The sequence below is a fragment of the Lynx rufus genome, unplaced genomic scaffold (assembly GCF_022079265.1).
Source record: "Lynx rufus isolate CCGP_SWC_20201006 ecotype Redwood Valley unplaced genomic scaffold, mLynRuf1.p SCAF_1, whole genome shotgun sequence".
Classification (NCBI taxonomy): Eukaryota; Metazoa; Chordata; class Mammalia; order Carnivora; family Felidae; genus Lynx; species Lynx rufus.
Window position 1 is genome coordinate 94576282 of NW_025814823.1, and position 17346 is coordinate 94593627.

The 17346-nt window shown below is 42.7% G+C and overlaps 1 protein-coding gene and 1 non-coding gene across 2 annotated transcripts in view; both read left to right on the forward strand.

The window, feature by feature from the left end:
• The window catches only part of LVRN (laeverin), a 73187-nt gene that overhangs the window by 54424 nt on the left and 1417 nt on the right, over nucleotides 1-17346 (forward strand). Inside the window, exons 15-19 of the mRNA XM_047092833.1 lie at nucleotides 1144-1238; nucleotides 3010-3117; nucleotides 4667-4834; nucleotides 5279-5416; nucleotides 13294-13369. Coding sequence (XP_046948789.1) covers nucleotides 1144-1238; nucleotides 3010-3117; nucleotides 4667-4834; nucleotides 5279-5416; nucleotides 13294-13369 — 585 coding nt within the window. The remainder of the gene's footprint in view (nucleotides 1-1143; nucleotides 1239-3009; nucleotides 3118-4666; nucleotides 4835-5278; nucleotides 5417-13293; nucleotides 13370-17346) is intronic.
• On the forward strand, nucleotides 15919-16111 carry LOC124523726 (U2 spliceosomal RNA). The gene has a single exon (XR_006965088.1). It is a non-coding gene; the product is annotated as a U2 spliceosomal RNA (small nuclear RNA).

Genomic DNA, 17346 nt, shown 5'->3' on the forward strand with positions numbered 1-17346 from the left:
AAGTTCCATTATTAGATCTTAAACAGTGATCAGAAGAAAGATGGCCCAGGGAAGACCAAAGCAACAGTTGGGGAGCAACCGTTTGGAGAGGTAGGGACCAGAAACAAACCAGAAAGTTGCCATGTGATAATGCCAAGTGAGCTTCTGGGGGAGGCTGAGGGCAAGATCACAAATACCTCAGGGGCCCAGGCTTTGCTTCTTCTGCTGTCCAAAGTGCTGGTGGAAAGGTCCTTGAACGTGGGCGTGGTGACCAAGGAAAGAAGTCACTTAACTGTTCATGGCATCAAAGTGGCTTGTTGACAATATCTGATGCCTGGTTCTGGGTAAAGAAGTAAAAACTAGTATTTGTTTTTAAAAAAAATTCAGTGAATAACATCTACGTTGTTCTTAGGGATGTCTTATAAATGGGTAACTTTTTTTTAAGGTTTATTTTATTTTTTGAGAGAGAGAGAGAGAAACTGAGCATGAGCAGGGGAGGGGCAGAGAGAGAGGAAGACACAGAATCCGAAGCAGGCTCCAGGCTCTGAGCTGTCAGCACAGAACCCGACACGGGGCTCAAACTCACACGTGAGATAATGACCTGAGCCAAAGTCAGATACTTAACTGACTGAGCCACCCAGGCTCCCCTCAATAGATAACTTTTATAATCTTATTATTCATCAGCTGATAGAGCAGTTGAAGAAACTTTATTTCAGACTCAGGGCTTAAAATGGTCCAAAGCATAAATCCGTTTTTATTTTCTTGGAGGTGTAAATACTAAGCATGGAGATGTTAAGGTAGAAAGTTTAGTAGTTTAATATTTTTTACATTTCTTTCTCTATGTTCCAGGTGATATTAAGTGGTGATAATACCTAATATTTATTGACTTCCTATGTGCCAGGCAATGCATTCACATACGTAATATTGTTTTGTCGTCCCAAAACTGTGCTATTGGTATTCTTGTCAGTTCCATTTTCCCAATCAGGAAACTGATGTAGAGAGGTTACAAAATAAACCAGTTATACGTTTAGTAACAAATAAAGATAACTTCTGAAGACATATCTGTCACTTCTCTACTAATGTCTTTTCGGACAAAGAGAAATATGATGCAAATCCAGTGTTGCAAGCCAAAATTAACGGTAGGTTTTTCCTTATTGTTTATAGAAGTATCTGTTAAAGAGACTTATCTCAATATGGAATATGTATTCAACTGTAATTCGTGAAAACGTGGCAGCATTACAAGATGACTATTTAGCCCTGTAAGTATTTTTGGAGCAGTGATAATTCAGTAACAAGATTTGTATGAATAGATAGGCTCCCGGATTCATATTAAGAAGATCTGGACACCTATGATTTCACTGAGAGATTGTGTATGCAATTTGAGAACAGTAGCTCTGGGACTGGTGAGCTACATGTAGCCTAATAGGAAATAATAGTTTGGGATCTTAATTTATTTGCAAAGCACACGCGTGTAGACACAGAAATTTATAGCTCTAGACTCTCAACTCTGAGGCTGCTGAAATATCCGAGCCATTTACTTGTGAGCATGCATAAGTATTGCAAATGGTTTTCCTATCATTGGTGTGATGAGAGGAGTAAGCAGGTTGTCCTGATGGTCTGAGAAGGAGGAGTGAAAGACAAAATAGGGCTGCGGTACCCCCGGCCTCCCTGTGACCCAAGGTTTGTAGGGGAGTTAGGGGCTTCTAGATTTAGAGAGGGAATTTGTTATCTACAGTGGTACAGGAATTATGTTTACAGCTCTGGTCAACATCAAGCTGAAATCAATGAGGCCAAGCAAGTAATACAAAATACACAAAATGTGATTACTCACTCTCAGGAGTATCCTTCTGAGAGGGGAGACATTTCAGTGCTAGGGCATGTGACATGGGGTTGACCAAACACGTAAAGGGAAGATGGCGAGGACTAGCTGGGATAGTTAAGTGGGCAGGCCAGTTGGGTGAATGAAGAGGAAGGCAAAAGTGTGTTCACACAGGCAGCACAGACCTTAACCAGCCATAACCTTGGCTGTCCTCAACTAGACAGAAGTGACCATCCAGGGCCAGTTGTCTTCAGAGTGACTTTGGGGAGTTGGTGTACTTGTAGGGAATTCTGTCTTTTGGCAGCCAACTTGGGACGGGTAGGGAGATGGTGTGAGTGTGTAAACGAATGCTCAGAACCATCACTCCGAGGTCCTCCAGCCTTGGACATTCTTCTTGTCAGAAAGTCGGGCCAGGCTGGGTTGAAACAGGAGGGTGAAGCAACCAGATTTGGCCCTTGCATTTTCTGGAAATTTATGGCCACTTGGTGTTCTGTTACCTCTGACTCCAAGTCAGAGAGTAGGGAGTATAGAGAGACGTACCTCAAAGGAATCGCTTATCTGGATTTATGATTACCCTTCGCCATATTCTTTTGAACTATTTTTGTTTTGAACCGTAATGTGTGGTCCTGCTCAGCTATCAAAACAAAACAAAACAAAACTCTCTGGTCTTTTTCTGGACACGAGCATAATAGCCAAACAGAGTAGAGGACGAAACAGAAATTCAAGCAAGGGAAAGCATATTGTCCAAAGGGAGAAAGAAACCATTCCCTCTCCTTTCCGTGTAGAGAGAAAAAAACTTTATTTTTAAGGTGTTAGATCAAATACTACAAAACCTTCTTTTTTTTTTCTATCCATAAGGCAAATTATTGTAAAAGGGAGGAAAAAATAAATTGATAACAGATGTGGAGTGTGTACTCCCACGTATGTTTGCGGGAGGTGAGAGATGGCAATAATTTATTCCCAACTTTCAAAAAATACCAATCTTGGGAGTTTATTTGGTGCCTGAAAGCCTCTCAGCAAATATTTCTCTGAGCCCTAAATAAGTTTGCCATCCACAAAAGCTATTTTTTTTTTAACAAACCTGGTATTATTGAAAGGATATTTTAAAATACCCATCCTTTTATGAAACACACATAGTTGGAGGCAGGGAGAAAAAATGAATATAGTAAACGGAGCAAAATAAAATGTTTTTCTTTGTGCTCTCTTTTAAGCGTGGCCCTGGAAAAACTTTTTGAAACTGCGTGTTGGTTGGGACTGGAAGACTGTCTTCAGCTGTCAAGAGAGCTCTTCAAAAACTGGACAAACCATCCAGAGAATGAGTAAGAGTAGTATCAGATTGCCCTTGTTTTTGTCCTGTTTCAACACCAATAATGTCTCTCCCTTTTTGATGTTTTCTTTCTGGGAATGATTGTTTTATTTTTGTTTGGGTAGTCTGTGTCTCCTATTTTCTTCAAGTATCTTTTGTTTTTGTTTTTGTTTTTTTCCCCCCTGTCGATTTGCCTTAGGGTTATGAGTTCGAGCCCCACGTTGGGTGTGGAGATTACTGAAAAAAAAAAAAAAAAAAGATATGAGCCCAAGCTCAATTATCAGCATATGTTGATTGAACTATTATAATTTCCTTCTTTCTTAAACCTCTTTAGTTTCTAAGCTAATCTGATGATTTCTTCTCAGTTAACTTTCTAGATCCCTGCTTTTGATCTCTATATCTGAGATCTCCATGTTTTTTTCTAGGTACATCCTTCTAAATATATAACAGCATAGATTCCACATATGGATGAAATCATATGATATTTGTCTTTCTCTGACTTATTTTGCTTAGCGTAATACCCTCTAGCTCCATCCACATTGTTGCAAAGGGCTAGATTTCATTCTTTCTGATCGCTCAGTAATATTCCATTGTATATATATACCACAACGTCTCTATTCATTCATCAGTCGATGGACACTGGCTTCTCTCCATAATTTGGCTAGTGTTGATAGTGCTGCTATACACACTGGGGTGCATATGCCCCTTCAGATCAGCATTTTTGTGTCCTTTGGATACATTGGCTATTGTTGATAAAGGAACAAAACAGATGAATGTAGGAGAAGGGAAGGAAAAATAAAGTAAGAAAAAACAGGGAGGCAAGCTATAAGAGACTCCTTTTTTTATGTTTGTTTATTTTTGAGAGAGCAAGTGAGTGGGGGAGGGTCAGAGAGAGAGAGAAAGACAGAGGATCTGAAGCGGGCTCTGCGCTGACAGCAGTGAGCCCAATGTGGGGCTCGAACTTACGAACCATGAGATCATGACCTGAACTGAAGTCAGACACTCAACCTACTGAGCCACCCAGGCGCTCCTAAGAGACTCGTAGCAACAGAGAACAAACTGAGGGTTGCTGGAGGAGAGGTGGGTGGAAGATGGGCCAGACGGATGATGGGCATTAAGGAGGACACTTGTTGGGATAAGCACGGGGTGTCGTATGGAAGTGATGAGTCACTGAATTCTACTCCTGAAACCAATACTACACTACATATTAACTAACTTGAATTAAAAATTTTTTTTAATGTTTATTTATTTTTGAAACAGAGAGAGACAGAGCATAAATGGGGGAGGGTCAGAGAGAGAGGGAGACACAGAATCTGAAACAGGCTCCAGGCCCTGAGCTGTCAGCACAGAGCCCAACGTGGGGCTCGAACTCACAGACTATAAGACCATGACCTGAGCCGAAGTTGGACGCTCAACTGACTGAGCCACCCAGGCGCCCTGCTAACTAACTTGAATTTAAAATGAAACATACATATGTGTGTGTGTGTGTGTGTATTTAACAACCTAAATAAACATATAAATTGACTACTATGAGAAATAGCATTGCACCTTCTACCTTACAGAATACCTTATCCGATTAAAAGTGTAGTTTTATGTTATGGCGTTGCCTTCGGAAGTGATGAAGAATGGGACTTTTTGTTAAATATGTACTCTAATAAAACAAAGGAAGAAGAAAGGATTCAACTCACTTATGCGATGAGCTGCAGTAAAGACCCATGGATACTTCACAGGTAATCTGGCTAAAGTTCTCGGCAGAGAGGGCGGGGTGGGTGGCTGGGTGGCCACTGGGTGGCTCAGTCAGTTAAGCATCTCACTTCAGCTCGGGTCATGATCTCGTGGCTCATGAGTTCGAGGCCTGCATCGGGCTTTCTGTTGTCAGCATGGAGCCTGCTTCGGATCCTCTGTCCTCTTCTCTCGGCCCCTCCCCTGTTCTCTCTCTGTCTCAAAAATAAATAAACATTAAAAATATTTAAAAAATAAAAAGGTCCTAGCAGAAGAATGCAATTCATAAACCAAGGGGAGAGAAATAGACCATGTGCTCATATAGGAGTTAAAATAATACCTATTTGTGCGCTGACTCAGAACCCTAAGGGATCTTATGTCCATTTGTTGAAATCCACTCTTTATATTGGATAATGTTTGCATATTTCTTTTCTGCACATGCATTTTTGCAGATATCTGGAGTATGCCGTCACGGCAGCTCCGTTCACTTTTAACGAAACAAATATAATGGAAGTTGTGGCGGAATCTGAAGTAGGCCGGTACATTGTGAAGGACTTTTTAATCAACAATTGGCAAGCTGTGAGTGAAAGGTAAGGAGCTAACAGGCAACCTCTCTTTCATACAGGTCACTGGTTTGGGGCTAGAAGCTCAGCTTTAGCCCGTCGAGGTCGCAAAAGTCCTTTGCCTGGATCAGGAAAGTGACGATTTTGCTTGCATTCAGTCTCATTTGTGGAAGAGAAGGTCGCTTGTCCCCAGTGTTGGCTTTCTTTGTGAAAATGGATTTGCATGGGATACTTACCTACCTCAGTTTCCCCACTGTGCCCACTAAGAAGATTGTCATTAGAGACACAGAGTAGAGCAGGTCATGTGCTTTGGTTTGAGTGCACACCACCCATTCATTTATTTTGTGAAGCAGACCGCTACATTTCAAGAAACACCAACGCTCATCGCTTCCTCGCGTCTTATTTGTTATAATGTTCCCTTTACATATCTGGGTTCCATATTCTTGAATTTTTCATATTTCTCACCTTTTGAGATGAAATCTGCTTGCCTCATAGCCCCCTCTTGGGTGAAGTAAATGCTGACGGGCAAAAATAAGACAGCATGCTGGGGTACCTGGGTGGCTCAGTCGGTTGAGTATCTGACTTTGGCTCAGGTCATGATCTCATGGTTTGTGGGTTTGAGCCCCACATGGGGATCTGTGCTGACAATTTGGAGCCTGCTTCGGATTCTCCCCCTCTCTCTCTCTCTGCCCCTCCCCTGCTCACGCTCTGTCTCTCTCTCTCAAAAATAAATAAGCGTCAAAAAATTAAAAAAAGAAATCAGCATGCCCTTGATGGCTGGTCTTTCTAGAACATTACTTAATCATATCTGATTAATCACATCACTGAAAGCCTAGAATAATGTCTTACAAGTGCTCACATACTCTAGAGTTAGCAAATACAAAGTGGCCAACAGTTCAGGTCCAAACACCTGTAAAGGTGGAAGATGCTTTTTTGCAAATAAATTTATCCTTGTGGGACAGAAAGTATATTTAGAATATAAATGTTTAAAGAATGTGAATATAGCTCTCTTAAGGAACAAAATCATGGAATGTTTTTCTTTTGTAAACACTTATTGAATTCCTTTACAATACCAATGTATTGTGCTTTTAAATCGGAAATTTGCAACACACAGGCACGGCTGGGTGGCTCAGTCAGTTGAGCATTCGACTTTGGGTTCGTGGGTTCAAGCCTCACATTGGGCTCTGTGCTGACAGTGTGGAGCCTACTTCAGATCTTCTGTCTCCCTCTCTCTCTGCACCCCCCAAATAAATAAACATTAAAAAACAGAAATTTACAACATGGAGGTAGAGACTTATTTGCACAGTACCATTTTTCTGGTCATTAGTGGAACGCATTTAGCATAGTCACATACTAAGAAAATTGACCTTACATCCAGTTTTAGATTTTCTAAGTTCATTGCTTTGGAGGGTCTTTGGAATTCCTTAAATTTTCTCAGATTCCTAAGATTTTGGCAGTAAAGGGTATCCTTCCCTTCTTCAGTCATTAAAAATAATACCCCCCTTCCTAGGCCCTACTGGGAATTTAGGAGTTGAGATATAAATCAGAATTATTGACATTGGTCCCCTTGTTCCCTGAGATTTGAGAGATTCCAGCCTCACAGGGGTGTTTGTTCATTTCTGTTCTCTCTCCCTGGAGTTTGTAACAACAGTGCTGTCTCCATTTGGCTTTGCCTGGCCTGGGAGGTCACCTGTCCTCTTGCTGCTGTGGGGCACTTGCTTCGGCTACAGCCCTTGACTGTTTTCTTCCCACGCTTCCTACCAAACAGTCTAGTAGCAGTTTGGGCATGAAAATGCTGAGAGAGCAGCTCCTTTAAGAAATATGTTTTGATTCACCAGAGGTCCCAACTTGTCATCACCACCGGCTATTGATTCCTCCGATCCTTCCCGTGCACTTTTGGGTCCTGAGGAAGACAGAGGTTCACAGTTATGAACCAGGCTTAGTATTTAGCCGTGCCTGGCACCTAGTATGTCCTTGCAAGTGCTGAGGATTGAATTTATTATCATTGTGGCTCATAGTGACATGGTGCCTGGCGTTCAGGCAGGTGATCCCAGCCACAAGGTTGGAAATCGCCTATAGTAGCTAAGAAACCTAAAGACCTCAAGCCCACCCACCCATCCCCCCTTCAAAATCAAAATCTTCCTGACGCCTGAGTGGTTCAGTCGGTTAAGTGTCTGACTTTGGCTCAGGTCATGATGTCATGGTTCATGAGTTCGAGCCCTGTGTCGTGCTCTCTGCTGTCAGCATGGAGCCTAGAGCCCACTTCAGATCCTCTGTCCTCCCCTCTCCCTGCTCCTCGCCCCCTCTCAAAAATAAACATTAAAAAAAATAAAAATGAAAATAAATAAGTAAAATCAGAATCTGCCAAAACAGGGCAGAAATCTGCACCTTTCACTAGCTCCCCGGGCAACTCTGGTATAGTTTAACTGGAACCATTTGGCACCTGAGTAAAATATTATCTGAGGCGGCATTGCTCAATATGATAGCCACTAGCTAACATATAGATATTTGAATTTACATTTGAACTGATAAGTAATGAAATAAAATTTGAAATTCGGTTCCGCAGTTGCACTGGCCCTGTTCTAAGAGTGTGATATGGCCAAGCAGCTGTCACGTTGGACAGCTCCGATGTAGAACATTGTCATCACCACAGAGAGTTCAGCTGGATAGCACTGCTCCTGGGGGTAATGAGCCCCTCAATTCATTTTTTCCTCTCCTTCTTCATGCAGGGCACATGTGCCAACCAAGCCCCCAAAATGCCTTTGACCAACCCATGGGGAAGACTCCTCTCAATTTAAGTGACTTGAAGTGTATTTTAACTTTTATTCCTCAGAAGAACCCTTTTTCTGTGGTTAGAGAATGAGAACATGTTGGTAACACTCTCTGAAAAGTCCACCGTGTAGCAATTTATTTAAGTGATGTGCATAACAATATTAAGTGGAGAGAATGCCTCCCCTTTCTTTTTAACTCTAAATGGGTCTTATTAACCTCAAGGAGCTCCTAGAATTATAAATGTATAAACTTTTTTTTAAGTTTATTTATCTTTTCAGGGAGAGAGAGAGAGAGAGAGAGAGAGAGCGCGCATGAGCGGGGTAATGGCAGAAAGGAGAGAGAATCCCAAGCAGGCTCCACACTGTCAGCACAGAGCCCCATGCGGCACTCGAACTCATGGCCGTTAAGATCATGACCTGAGCTGAGATCAAGAGTCGGACGCTTAACTAACTGAGCCACCCAGGTGCCCGTAAATGTATGAACTTTTAATCCATGGCTTGAATATTTTTATCTCTTATCGACAAAATGTCATGCCCATAAAAAAGATACCTATTTATAGCAAATTCATCTCAGCCCCCTCCTCTCATAGAGTCTGCTACACAATGTCTTTCAGACTCAAATAAGTTTGCTTTCTACATCAAGTACATTTATTTTTATTTATTTTTTATTTATTTCATATTAATTGTAATGTTCATCAGTCTTGCTGGATTTTGCCAATAATTTGGTTTCAATAAACGGTGATAACATTTATGGATTTGTAGAAGGAAGTAAAGTTCCAATTAATAATTAAACTATCATATACACTAAACATGAAACAAGAATGCTTAGTCAATTCTTTGTACATCAGAGCAATTAATCATCATGTACTTCAACAGTTACATTTCAAGGGCGTCTGGGTCGCTCAGTCGGTTAAGCGGCTGACTTCAGCTCGGGTCATGATCGCACGGTTTGTGCGTTCAAGCCCCGCATCGGGCTCTGTGCTGACAGCTCGGAGCCTGGAGCCTGCTTCGGATTCTGTGTCTCCCTCTCTCTCTGCCCTTCCCCTGCTCGCACTCTGTCTCTCTCTCTCTCTCTCAAAAATAAATAAACATTTAAAAAAAATTAAGAGTTATATTTGACAAGAAGACTAGCATGTTACCTGTCTCCATACAATGATAAAGACAGCATGAAAGGATAAATAAAAAAATGCCTCTGACAAATTAAATTTTACCTTAATTATGTGAGAAAGACTTATTCTGAGTTTGCTGAAATGTGACTGATGACGAGCAAGTTAGCTTTGAAATTAGTGTTTCTCCAGTACGTTCCACCGAGCATTGTTCATGGAAGATGTTGCTCAGACTTCTGTGAGCAAGAAAGACCATCAGTTTGGGGCGCCTGGGTGGCGCAGTCGGTTAAGCGTCCGACTTCAGCCAGGTCACGATCTCGCGGTCCGGGAGTTCGAGCCCCACGTCAGGCTCTGGGCTGATGGCTCAGAGCCTGGAGCCTGTTTCTGATTCTGTGTCTCCCTCTCTCTCTGCCCCTCCCCCGTTCATGCTCTGTCTCTCTCTGTCTTAAAAATAAATAAACGTTGGAAAAAAAAAAATTTAAAAGAAAGACCATCAGTTTGGGAACTGTTTGAATCTCTGCTTTTTGCAAATTCACAGTCTATGCTAGCATCATAAAGACCCCAAGAAGCCCCACGGAAGGAAATCTAGAGTTTTCCACACCCTTTTTCCTGCATCTTATAGCCATAACTGTATATGTGATGTTCATAGAGTGTCATTTTGCCAGGAGAGAAGTTCTGGGAGAGAAACAGATAACAACAAACTGAGTTCTCTGACCCTCTCCTCTGGAGCTGTAACTAAAGCAACAACTGTTATTGTTTACTTGTTAACGTTTCAGCCTTGGTTTCCTCTTACATAGAACGAAAGGTATTCTCTTTGATCGATTCCAAGGTTCCTTCTCGTAGTAAAAAAAGTTCTAGTTTCTCCCTGCCAGGGCACAGTTAGTTTAAGCTCTTGTCAGGAATATGAGGTGACGAGGACATGGTATCTGACAAATGCTGGAGAGGAGAGCTGGGGAAGGTTTGGGGGAACCCAAAGAGAAGAATGGCATTTGTGTGGGATTTGAACAAGCAGTTGGGAAAAATTACCTTCTGCACGGAGGAGAGGACACCAGAAAATGCCTCAGGGCAGGACTGAGTGTCTGACTTGGGATCTGTCACAGTAAGTGGGCCAGGAAGCCTCCTCTGAAACTATATTTTGGAATATTTGTTCGAAGGAAAAGAGCTTTGGTTTGGTCCTGCCCCTTCCTCCCATGTTTAGGGCACTGGTCTGGTTGCTACAGGGTATTTGAGTTCATTGTTGGGCCGGAGATGATCTTTTGAGTCCTGATGGCAATGAGGGAGCCTCCACTGACCACAAAGACATCTTGCAGGCTGCAGAAAAATGCTCTCGGGCCATTAGCTACAGATAGATCTTATGGAAGAACGTGTGGATATAGACATGAGGCAGTAGTGTCTGTAGGCATTATTCCTGGAGGCGGTAGAAACCCTGTCTGTGCCCTGGCATCCTGGTCAAGTGCTTCTGGCTTTCTTACAACAATGTAGACCTTGCAGCCTGTGGGAAAACCCTAGCTTTGCGTGAATACAGAACGCAGGGTGTGATCAGGTTCAAATTCAACTGATCCCAAAGGAAATCTTACTCCGTTCTTCACCTAGCACCCGATTTCTTCTTCAAATACTGTTGTTACATGGGCTGAAGTCCTCAGCGTGAAAGCTGGTACACGTTCCTACTCTGTCTCTGTTGTGTTTCGCCATGGGGAGTACAGAGCTGAAGAGAGAAATGGAGAACAAGCAAATGGAGAGAAGTCAGGTGTTATGGAGTGGGGCACCCGAGCTCTGAACAGCCTATTCCCACTGCCAGTCATTGGATCAGGCTGGATGCCCTGGTGCCCCCATGCTTATCCAGTGGCCACGCTTGCCTCAGGAAATCAGACATGGCAGGGGAAGGGAGTGGAGGGAGAATTCGAAAGGAGAGAGACAGGAGGCGATCCAGACGAGAGGGGCCCAAATCCCTGTGCACACCCTACCACAGAATGTTACCAATTTTTTATTTTTCAGTTTATTTATTTTTGAGAGGAGTGGGGGGGGGGCAGACAGAGAGAGAGGAAGGGAGAGAGAATCCCAAGCAGGCTCAGCGCTGTCAGCGCAGAGCCCCTAACATGGGGCTCTAACACACAAACTGAGATGGTGACCTGAGCTGAAATCAAGGGTCAGATGCTCAGCTCAACAGACAGAGCCACCCAGGCTCCCTTGAATGTTACCAGTATTTTAAAACGGTAACTAAACTGACACACATCAGCTCTGGTCGTTCCGTTCATGAGCACGTATCAGACCACTGGCAAGATAAACTATTTGTAATGTATACAGTTTTGCTCAGTAAGGTTTCAGAGATGGCTCTCTCAACAAGAGGGACAGATCATCTGTGGCAGAAAGACCTCCTCTTGGAATTTGCAAGAATAGTAAGGGATAAAGCGTGCCGGGTACTCTGATGGGTGCTTCAATACACAGCATCTCATTTCATCTCTAGAACAATGCTTCGAACTATATGTCAGTCCCCATCTTTTATAAGTTATAAACTGCTCAAGATAATTTCAAACCCAGCCCTGCCTCTCAGGGTAGTCTTCTTCCTCTGGTAGAAAATCACACTGGTAGGGCCCTAGGTAGCTTTCCACATTTTTTTTTTTTTTTAAAGTTTGGAACTCAGGTTTGTTTTGGCTTTTTTTGTTGGTTTTTTTTTTGTTGTTGTTGCAAATATTGCCAAATTTCTTGAGTTGTTTTACAAGCTTTTAATACTTGGCCAATAAAAATGGAGAACTAAGGGGGCACCTGAGTGGCTCAGTCGGTTGAGCATCTGACTTCAGCTCAGGCCATGATCTCATAGTTGGTGAGTTCAAGACCTGCGTCGGGCTCTGTACTGACAGCTCGGATCCCGGAGCCTCCTTCGGATTCTGTGTCTCCCTCTCTCTCTGCCCCTCCCTGACTGGTGCTCTGTCTCTCGTTCTCTCTCAAAAATAAACAAACATTTAAAAAAATTTAAAAAAAATGGAAAACTAAGAAGCATGTCCTCTTTTCCTATAGAAACAAATTTGTTTATATGTAGACTATGTCTCCTTCGCTTTGGTCAGGAAGACACAGCTTAAGTTACAGCTGAAAACTTAAAAAAGAATGAAAGCATTGTTTTCTCTCACCGTTGTTTGGATATTATGCCAACGTGAAGTCTTGCAATTTTTAGTGTCAAGTATACATTTTTGAAGTAAGTCAGTCGTGTGTATTAACCGTCAACTATCAAAAAAAAAACAGTATCACTGCAACCCTTTTTTGTTCGGTCCAAAGCATTAACCCTATTTTAATTTTCTTTCTTCTTTAATGCATCCAAAAGTCTTTATTTACCTTTTTAACTTCAGCAAGGCTTTGGGCAGGTATGTATCTGCTCTATTTCCATAACAATGTTTCCTGGGGTTTTATTGCAGAAGATCCCTGTTGGCTACTCAAGGACACTAAACTAGAGGGGAAGTTACAGTCACTATGCCTCTTTGAGGGAACAGAAGTACTTAGCCCTTCTGCCATCACCAGCATCTTGAGAATCTCCAAAGACATGGATCATTTCTCCAAAAACAATATACAAATTCAAAGTTTTAAATAAGCTTTCAGGGTAGTTTAGCCAGAGTTTCCGAAAGTGATCCCATATTAATAACTGTTTGTTAAGGGGCATAATTTTGCATATTTACTTACCCCCTTATAGAGTGTGTTAATTTGAGGTGTGTGACCACTATTCTAACCACTTCATTTAAAAAGATAAAAACAGTTGTTGTTGTTTTTAGGAGCTTTTTATATGTAACTAAAAGTTTTAGAACTACGTGTATAGAAATCGATATTTAACTGTAAATGTTTCCTTAGTGCTGATAAAATTCTCTATATAATAGATTCCCTCTTAAATGATGACCCTAACCTTATTCATACATGATTTTGCTTAGATTCAGGAGATAGGAATCAATAGGGGCTGTACGCTTAGCATTTACCTGCTATATAAATTATAGCTTTATCTTGCAAAACATTTTCCACGTCTGACTAGCATCTTGTTGCTTCGTAGGTATGGAACACAATCGCTGGTTAACCTAATGTACATAATAGGGAGAAGCATAAGCACAGATTTACAGATCACAGAGGTAAGTACTTTAGATATTGTGAATTGTAACAATAATTCAGGAGCCATTTTTAACGTAATTTGGAATTGCTAAAATTAAAAAACAACAGGCTTGGGGCGCCTGAGTGGCTCAGTGGGTTAAGCATCCGACTTCAGCTCAGGTGGTGCTCACGGTTTGTGAGTTTAAGACCTGCGTCAGGTTCTGTGCTGACAGCTCAGAGCCCGGGGCCTGCGTTGGATTCTGTATCCCCTTCTCTCTCTGCCCCTCCCCTGCTCACACTCTGTCTGTCTCTTTCAAAAGAATAAATAAACATTAAAAATAGATTAAAAACAACAGGCTTATTTGAATGATTATATTCCCTGCTCCTACTGGTGTTATTTTCACTGTATGCAGGAAATTACTTTTAATTCTCTCTCGCTGCTGAAATAGAGACCATTCTTGTTCGCAGAGGACTGGACTCCGTCCTTCCTCACCTAACTTACTGCAGGGGACTCTGGCCAGGGCCCTGTACCCCAGGCTGGTCTTCCGTGCCTCCCAGCCCTCACGCTGCTGCCACACCTTGCCCAGTTGTCAAAGCTTCGGTAGCTCATTGCAGCTTTAGAAGAGATTTTTTTTTTCATCTTTTAATTAACATCTTTTATAACCTGGCCCCCATCTGCCTCTCTGGCTTCATTTTTGCCCACCTCACCACCGAGCATTGGGGAGCAAGAGAGACAGACACTCCCAAATATTTTCCCTGTAGTTGGACTGTACCACATACAGGTTTTCTTAAATTTGCATGTTGTCCCACATTTTCCGGATTTTGGAAACACTCTGGCTTCTGATCTGGGTGACTTCCCCATGCCTGGCCTTGGCTGGATAAATCTCGTTACCCTTTAAGACCCTGCTCCAAACACCTGTTCCAGGAATTTTTCCATGAACTGATTTATACCTTCTCCTCAATCATCCTATGAATATCTGTACCCTGGCCGTGACTACATTATACTGTAATTGGGGTGTAAATATGTCTACTCCCTGAGGCTATAATGAGCTCCCTGAGGACAGAGACACATTTTAGTCCTATCTGTATTCTAGAAACTAACAATGGGGCTTGTCATTTCCAGGCTCTGCTTTCTCCTGGGCTAATTTTCTTCTTAGACAGGCTTTCTCTACGTGGAGGCAAACATAGCTCCAGGCTTATGTCAGCCTTAACACTGTCACTTGCAGGAAAAGAGGTCCTTTCTCACCTAATGTCAAGTTCCAGTCCCATAGAATGACCCTGGTTGGTCCTACGTGGGTCACATGCACCAATCACTGTGTCCAGTGGGGTGGGGGGGGGCAGTGAAATACTCCAATGGCCTCACCTGGGTCATGTGCCCACCTTTGGAGCCAGCCCCACTCAAACCACAGGCCCTGGGATAGGAGAGGAATAGTTCTAGAAAGAAAATGGGATCCTTTAACCAGAAAGTAAACTAAGGGGCCAAAGCAAATAACACACACACACACACACACACACACACACACACACACACACTGTAAAACAAGGGTAATATATAAATACAACCTCCACACACCCAGTAGCATGGATAAAATTAGAAAGATTTATAATACCACACACTGACAGAGAAGTGAAGCAACCAGAACTCTCTTTTTCTGCTGGTGAGAATGGAACATGGTACAACTATTTTGGAAAATAGGCAGTATTTTATTTTATTAAAAAAATTTTTAATGTTTACTCATTTTTGAGAGAGAGAGAGAGAGAGAGAGTGTGTGTGTGTGTGTGTGTGTGTGTGTGTGTGTGTGTGAGTAGGGGAGGGGCAGAGAGAGAGGGAGACACAGAAATAGAAGCAGGCTCCAGGCTCCGAGCTGTCAGCACAGAGCCCGACGCTGGGCTTGAACCCACAGCCGTAGGATCATGACCTGAGCTGAAGTTGGACGCTTCACCCAGGCGCCCCAAGGCAGTATTTTAAAATGTCACTAGACACATAGTGACCTATTAATTCCACTTTTAGGTTTTTTTACTCAAGAGACATTAAAGCCTACATCCACACAGTCTTCTACATGAATATTCACAGCAGCTTCATTCTCGTTAGCCGAAAAATGGAAACCATCCAAACATCCATCGATAGGTGAATTGATGAAGAAAATGTAATATATCCACACCAGGGAATACTACCCTGCAATTAAAAAAAAAAAAGAATAGGTTTGTGTCATGGCCTGGATAGATCTCAAGATGATGGTGCTGAGTTTAAAACACACATGCACATTCTAAAAAATGCAAATATAATCTCTAGTGATAAAAGGCAGATCAATGGCTGCCTGGGACAGAGGGAGGGTTGCAAAGTGCCTGAAGGAATTTGTGGGTAGTGGAAATGTACTGTGTTTTGAACGTGTCTATGTGTTTCACGGGTGTATATAGTCATCACAACTCATTTGTATGCTTTAGCGAGTATAATTTATTGTCCATTGATTTCATTTCAATAGACTTAATTTTTTTTTTTTTTTAATGCCTGAGTACAAATTAAACACCGTGGCCTGGGACCATATTCCTAAGAACAGAAGGGGCCTGTGTAAATAAGAAAGGAAACTCAATCGCCTCTTGGCCTTTTGGCTCAGATCAAGCGTCGTGTCTGTTCTTACCAGTTTTATAACTGATACATCCTCTCTCCGAGGGCAATATATTAAATGGATTTGGGGAGCAGGGAGATGGCCTAGGAGCTTGCTCCGTCCCCTCCATGCATCGAGCTGGTTAAAAAAACGAGAAGAAAGAAAAAATCAACCTCTCTGCCCCAGCAAATACACCAATACACATGTAAGTCATAAAGGCCTGATGTTTGATCGTGAGCCAAAAAAAGAGAGAGAGAGAAGAGAGAGAGAGAAGCAGTGAGCTGTGTAGTTGTTGTTAAGAGAGAGGAAGAACCACTAATTCCTGAAGGAATGATCTCTGTTTGCATTTGGGCCTGCCTGAGACTGAGCTGTCAGGACGTGATTTACCAGGGACTCCCTGGACAAGAGAGTGAAGGGCACACCCAGAAATGCTGGAAGGAGTGCTCCCACAGGGATGGCGAGTTTGTGCGAGTATCTTCCTTTTTTTTTTTTTTAATGTTTATTTATTTTTGAGAGAGAGAGTGCAAACGCAAGCAGGGGAGGGGCAGACAGAGAGGGAGACCCAGAATCCGAAGCAGGCTCCAGGCTGTGAGCTGTCAGCACAGAGCCCGACTCGGGGCTGGACCCTGTCCATGAGACATAGTTAGACACTCAACCGGCTGAGCCACCCAGGAGCCCCAGTGTGCTGGTATCGTCTAAAGAGCATCAGTTCATCTTTGTGTCTACAGAACCCAGCAAAGATTTTTTGTTGTTTAATGAATGAAGTGTGTATAAATTTAGCTGTCCTCAAAGTTCCGAAACTGTACTCACTGATAGTTGATTTTTATTAATGCAAAAGTATGTTTCGCAGGGGTTCAATTCTTGCAGTTTTGAAAGCAAGTTAAATTAGCTACTACGAATAGCCTTGCCAAAAAGTAGTCATCTCCAAGGGTCCTGCCGTAATCTATGTGTTCACAGGATCATGTGGAGAATAATGACAAGAATAAAAATGAAAAGCCGCACGAGTCTCTTCTCCCTCTAGCGTAGCACAGGTTCTATACGCTCTCCACTATTTCTTGCTCAGGGCTTCATACTGCACCCGCCAGAGCCTGGCCTCACGCTCTCCAGCACACATGAAGCCCACCTGCAGTCCCACAGACCCCTCTACCCTCCCCTCCCCCCACGCACTACAGGTGCATCGGGGCTGTGGACTGTCGCTCCCACAGCAGGCAGGTGTGGGAGAGGCCGGGAGGTCTGTTCCCGGTTCCTTCACCTGCTCTTTCCTCCAAACTGACTTTTCTTTGACATTGTAATTAGGCTTGGTGGCCTATTTCTGCTCAATTTCAAGTACATTGGTGTTTAAGTGACATTTTGTGAGCGGGGGATGGGTACACAGTCATCTGGGATGTTCTAAATTCTAATCCAGTGACACA